This window comes from Arachis hypogaea, chromosome 20, assembly GCF_003086295.3.
Source record: "Arachis hypogaea cultivar Tifrunner chromosome 20, arahy.Tifrunner.gnm2.J5K5, whole genome shotgun sequence".
Classification (NCBI taxonomy): domain Eukaryota; kingdom Viridiplantae; phylum Streptophyta; class Magnoliopsida; order Fabales; family Fabaceae; genus Arachis; species Arachis hypogaea.
The window spans coordinates 135,198,257-135,204,075 of NC_092055.1; the positions used below are offsets into that span (position 1 = coordinate 135,198,257).

At 34.4% G+C, this 5,819-nt stretch overlaps 1 protein-coding gene across 1 annotated transcript; it reads right to left on the reverse strand.

The window, feature by feature from the left end:
* Positions 1–1,568: 1,568 nt before the first annotated feature.
* LOC112786434 (DEAD-box ATP-dependent RNA helicase 5-like) lies at positions 1,569–5,389 on the reverse strand. The gene is made up of 9 exons (XM_072231275.1): positions 5,300–5,389; positions 5,039–5,154; positions 3,505–3,581; positions 3,162–3,219; positions 2,837–2,905; positions 2,666–2,759; positions 1,920–2,084; positions 1,734–1,826; positions 1,569–1,580 (listed from the first exon to the last, which is right to left on the reverse strand). The coding sequence occupies exons 1-9, from the start codon at positions 5,387–5,389 to the stop codon at positions 1,569–1,571; spliced, it is 774 nt and encodes a 257-aa protein (XP_072087376.1).
* Positions 5,390–5,819: the final 430 nt, after the last annotated feature.

The window sequence follows — 5,819 nt, forward strand, 5'->3', positions numbered from 1 at the left end:
GGATGAGCTCGCCCTCGTGAATAAACACTAGTGTGGGTGTTGTGTGATTATGATTATGATTGTGAATAACTCTAGTTGGGGATGCACGACAGAGGGACAGTCCAATAGTTAGCTACCAGGACTTGTCGGGTTGGCTTTATAACCGACATATGAGACTCATCAGCCATAGGATAGGCATACATCATTTGCATATGTTTGAATTGTTTGAGTTTGCCTATTTGTTTGGATTGCTATATCATATATGCTATGTTACCTGACTATATGCTATCTGTTCTACTTGTTCCTTATTTGTGTATTACTTGTCTGTATTGATTGTGTTTGTACAACTGAGAGGTCCCTCATGCGGTGTCAGTTGACGCTGATGGCTATTCTTGTTGAAATGGAATAATGATATGATTAATTTAAAATGATGATTATTGAATGAGATAATATGAGTTCCCTGGGTAGACGCAGTGAAGTAATTTCACTTGCTCTACATTGATAATGAGATCATATGAGTTTCCTGGGTAGACGAAGTGAAGTGATTTCACTTGCTCCAGATGAGAATATGAAGTATTGATATAGAATTGCTGAGACAAAATAACTGGTGATGGTTTGGTTTATGATTCTGATTCTGATTTGTTGGAGAGTTAGAAAGTTGGGAAGCATGAGGAATGTGAATTAGATTTAGCATTCCCTTATGACAGTTGCCTATTTACGGATGAGTGAGAACATAGGATGAATATTTGGTGAAAGGAAGTTTAGGATGCTTAAATTGTATTTATTTGGCACTTTTACCGTACTCGAAACCCATGGGTCGGGGGTTCTCATTCCGTATATATCTCTTGTTTTTAGATACAAGTCCAGGTGCTCAGAAGTGAGCTGTGGTTCATCTGAGAGATGGCAAAGATCTTTATATTCTCTACTTTATATTTTGTTTAGAATCTCTGCACCTTTACTTTGAAAAACTTATATTATGTATTGAACTCTTTTGAACTTGCCTATAGAGGCTCTTATGTTTCTTTTGGGAGAGATTAGGAGATATTGTTGTCAACTACTTTCTTACTGTACCCTAGCCGGCCCAAACTTCGCGGGTCGCGACTAGTGGCTAATTACTTATGTCATATATCTATATACTGTCCTTCTCTTATTCTCTTTTGTGACTTTATCTGTATATCGTTTTCGGCTTCACGCTTTATCTTTTAGTTGTCGATGCGTGAGTGATACGACTTCGTGATTTTATTTTTACTCTCTTTCAGGCTTCTCGTTTAATATTTTCTTTCAATATATATATATATATATATATATATATATATATATATATATATATGGTTATGTATAAAAAAAATTCACCTTGAGAGTCGTACCACCTTATTATCATTGACTTATGACTCGAGCATAAGGATTTGGATATTAGGGTGTTACAACTATAATTCCTAGTATATTGTTCAACCATACTAAAACTATCAGCTATAGTCTTCAGTGTCATCTTCATCCTCATCATCATCATAGTCCTCATCCAAAAGCGATTGAGGGTGGCGGCAGTGGCGGTGGCGGTGGTAGTGAAACTGCACTAGAACTACTTGACTTCACTTGGACTCCTAATATAACAGAAAATGATAGTTTAAACATCAATAGAATATCTTGCACAAATTCTAAAGAATTACAATCCAAAGCAAAATTTGTCGCAACAGTCATAAACCATCAGAAACGAAACCTGATCAGGTGCATAGAGAGAAGTGAAGAAAATATACCTTTTTCTTTACATGTGTGCCAAATTTTAAAAGGGCATCTGGCACAATTTGTCCAGCTTCTCTTGATACATTCACAAGCTCCCCAGTAAGACCCTGAATATTTCCATTCAATAGTGGCAAAAAAAAGTTGAGAAACAGCATGACAGACAAATGAAGAACCTCAAATACATCGGGCATGGATACCACCTTATTCTGCTGTGTGAAGAATGTATAGGCAACACCCTTTTTATTAGCTCGTCTAGTCCGACCAATTCTATGAACATAATCTTCTGTAGTTAAAGGAAAACTATAGTTGATAACAGCTTCAACATCTGGAATATCCAATCCACGTGCAGTCACATCAGTAGCAATCTGCCCAATAAATTATAAATTAGGTCAAATAAATGACCGAACAAAGCCACACACACTGTGCAGAACAATTGAAAGACCTCAAACCCTATTTATGGACACTCTCCACAACAGACATTCAGGGGAGACAAAAAACATATAGCTAAAAAAAAGAAAACAAGAATAAAAATAGAAGGGAACGCTCAGTTGATAATCTCTTTGCCTTCTATTCAGTTTGGATGAAGATCAGTGGAAATAACAAAGTGAATTTATGTCCATTCACTAGTGATGTAAAAGATGGACTTTAGGTTTATGACAGAACCTGAACTAGTTTATCCAACAGTATAGTATATCGTAACATATGGCAGTCACAAAGCTAACCTTGCAAAACTAAATGTTGACTCTTATCACAAACGAAAGTTGGATGTAAAGCATTATATGAATAAGGCAGGAAGATAAATTACTGCTAAAAAGAAATTTACATGGTGAAAATGATGAAAGGAAAATAATCAACCCCCCAACATGTCAGTATTTCAAAGAAAGGAATACCAAATCTTGCTGGTATTACCAATTCATAATCATAATCGCAGTTTGAAGCAGCATACCATTAAAGGGCAGCTCCCATTCTTGAATAATGAAAGTGCCTTTGTACGATCATGTTGTGCTTTGTCTCCATGTATGGACACAACCTTCCAACCTCTGAAAAGAATTTATCATGTCACAAGTAGCTAATGTCAACAACAAACACTACATGTGTACACACACACACAGCATACCCTTGTTGAAGCATCCTTTCAACTCGTGTGGTTTCCATTTTGTACAAAACAAAGATCAATACTCGGTTCCTGATAAAAGATACACACTCTTATCAACATGTAGAACAAAATAGTTAAGTCTAAAGATATCAACTATCAATATGCTTCATGATAACTCGTCCTTTTTAGGCTACAAAAATACATGTATATGTTCATTGAAAACCAAATGAACACTGAAAAATGTTAGGAATTAAGGATAGCAACAACTTGATCCAATATATTAACTATTCACTGCTTCCTGGGAAGATATCTCTAGTTTTAAGGATTAATTATCATGGAGAGAGACCTCTGAGATTTGTGGTATTTTTCCAGTAAAGCAACCAGTCGCTTATCACGCGCACAATCTAGATTTGGTCAATACAGACCTCAACTATCTGCATGACATCATGATTCACAGCTAAGTCTTCTGAATCTACAACAACCTATCACAAGTTCAAAAATCAGTTTCCACAACAACTAAATAAAAAACTAGTTGAAAGCCACTTCTAAAATCTAGATACAGACCTTTACAGGGTTGGGATCCATAAACTCCTATGCTAACTAATGAACTGGTAAGGGCCAAGTAGCGCTAAACATCACCATTTGGCAAACTGCAAATTATTAGAATTCCTTCAATAAAATCCATTAACATCTGTACCCATTAAGTCGAAGATCCAAGTTAAATTTACCAGAGGTTATATCCTTAACAAACAAGGAAACTTTTTTACTGTATGAGAAAGGAAAATCATGACACCCATCTCACTAATATATCACGAGTCAAGATTACGGTCATAATCAAATGATAGGAAATTATAGCATTCCAAAAAAGAGGGATATATGCTAATAGCTAAGGACATGTACTTTGCATACTATTGAAATAGGAGGTTGAAGTCCATCACGCCTCATGGTTTCTGTGTTTGTGTACAAATATATAAAATTATATGTGAATAACAAGGAGGTAATGTTCATTTTAGTCCTTTGACTAAGTAGGAATAACTCCATTTAGGCAGACACTTAATCAAAGCTACCACACACATTGAAATATCTATTATTGTCAAAACAGATTTGAATGTAATGCTGCATCTCAATGAACTAAGCAATAGGCAAAGTGCGACACAATGGTTTTGAAAGATAAAGAGACTAAAATCAATGAAACAACAACCTATGCATTAGAAGATAAGAAGCATACTTGTTTTGCAATATGATCCCCGGATAGAAGCAATATTTCATTTATCATACAATACTCAATGCAATACAAGCAACAACACAACACAAGCAATATTTTATTTATCATACAATACTCAATGCAATACAAGCAACAACACAACACAAGCAATATTTCCTTTATCATACAATACCCTAGAAATCAATGAAGTTTACAACACAAGAATTACACTAACCTAAACTCGAAGCAAAAAGTTGAAGGGATTAGACCAAAAAGCTCTGAGCGAACACACAAATTAGTCTTCTAACAATCAACTACTGTGCAATGAGAGAGAGAGAGAGAGAGAGAGAGAGAGAGAGAGTTAGAGTTAGAGTTGTGGTTATATAATAAATACTAATTATGGAACGCACATTTAGCAAAGAAAAAACATGAAATTTGATATAACAAAGTACACTCTTTAAGAGCATGTTTATTCTCAACAATCTGAAACTAAATATTTAGGCAAAATTGAATTTACTATTCTCATCAATCATCAAACAAGAATGCATTATTAAAGAGAAAACTAGAAATCAATACTGCAGCTAGCATCAAGTTGGATTTCACCAGCTGGTATTGAGCTTCTGGATTCAATCAATGCTAATAGTAGCAATAGATAATGGACAATGATCAAAACAGAACTTTTATATATATATATTTGTATTATAATAGTAGCAATTCTAATAGTAGTAATAAAATCTCGGCATTCTACACCTAATATGTATATATATTTGTATCATAATAAATATATATTGGGACTTATTAAAAAAAAAGAAGAAGATGAAGAAAATAATATCTTAACTATTGGATGAAGAGGGAAGTGAAGGAGGGTGGTGCATGACAAGATCCATTGGAGATAACTGTCTTCTTCTCTTGTAAGAGTATTCTGCTTTAGTTTTATTCTATTTTAGTATTTGTGGATTGTGAGGCAGGCCTGTGCTAGTTTCGATCTCTGAGAGTAATATATAACTAGTAGATAATACCTTGAAAACTGAATCAATTGAGTAATTATCTCCAAGCCTAAATTATCCCCAATCCTAGGATCCACCAGTTCTTTAAGACCACCTCTAGGATCTGGTTGATAAAAAACTTGATGAAACTGTCACAAAAATCACCAAAAAAATTAGAAAAGAAGGAACATAAAGATAATCTGAATTACTTATGTATAGCCACTAAGCCATCTAATGTTATCAATTATCACACACAAAAGAAGAAGTAATGCATAGTAGGGTATCAAAATTCACCAAAGCTATAAGTCCCTTGATTTCAGCACCACCATTGATCACAGCTTCTTTAGCAGAAATAAGCTCATAAAGCTCCAAAAGCAAAGACATCTAATTTAGGAAAAACTCTGCCATATATATACTTGCAAATAAGAGAATAAAATGGTTCAATGGTATAATTAAATTTGATCCCTTAAGTGCATGTTCTGTTTTGCCATGTGAATGTGTCAATTTAAAGTAACAAATATGATTCATCATACTCTGGTGGCAGGTACATAGTGGGAGCTGATGAACTTCCAATATCAATCAGCTTTGCTTAGTCCGAAATTCGCAACTTGCAGATTAATTAATACACAGTATCTCACAGAATTATAGCACAAAGAAAAGAGTAACAAGATCACATAAGTCATCAAAATGTTTCATACCTTTCCATGGAAGATAGAAACTCAAGCTCAATCAGCATTATGTGAGATTATACCTGAAATTCACTAAATTGATAAAATAATTGATAAACCTACAACAATCTTAATCAGTATCAACA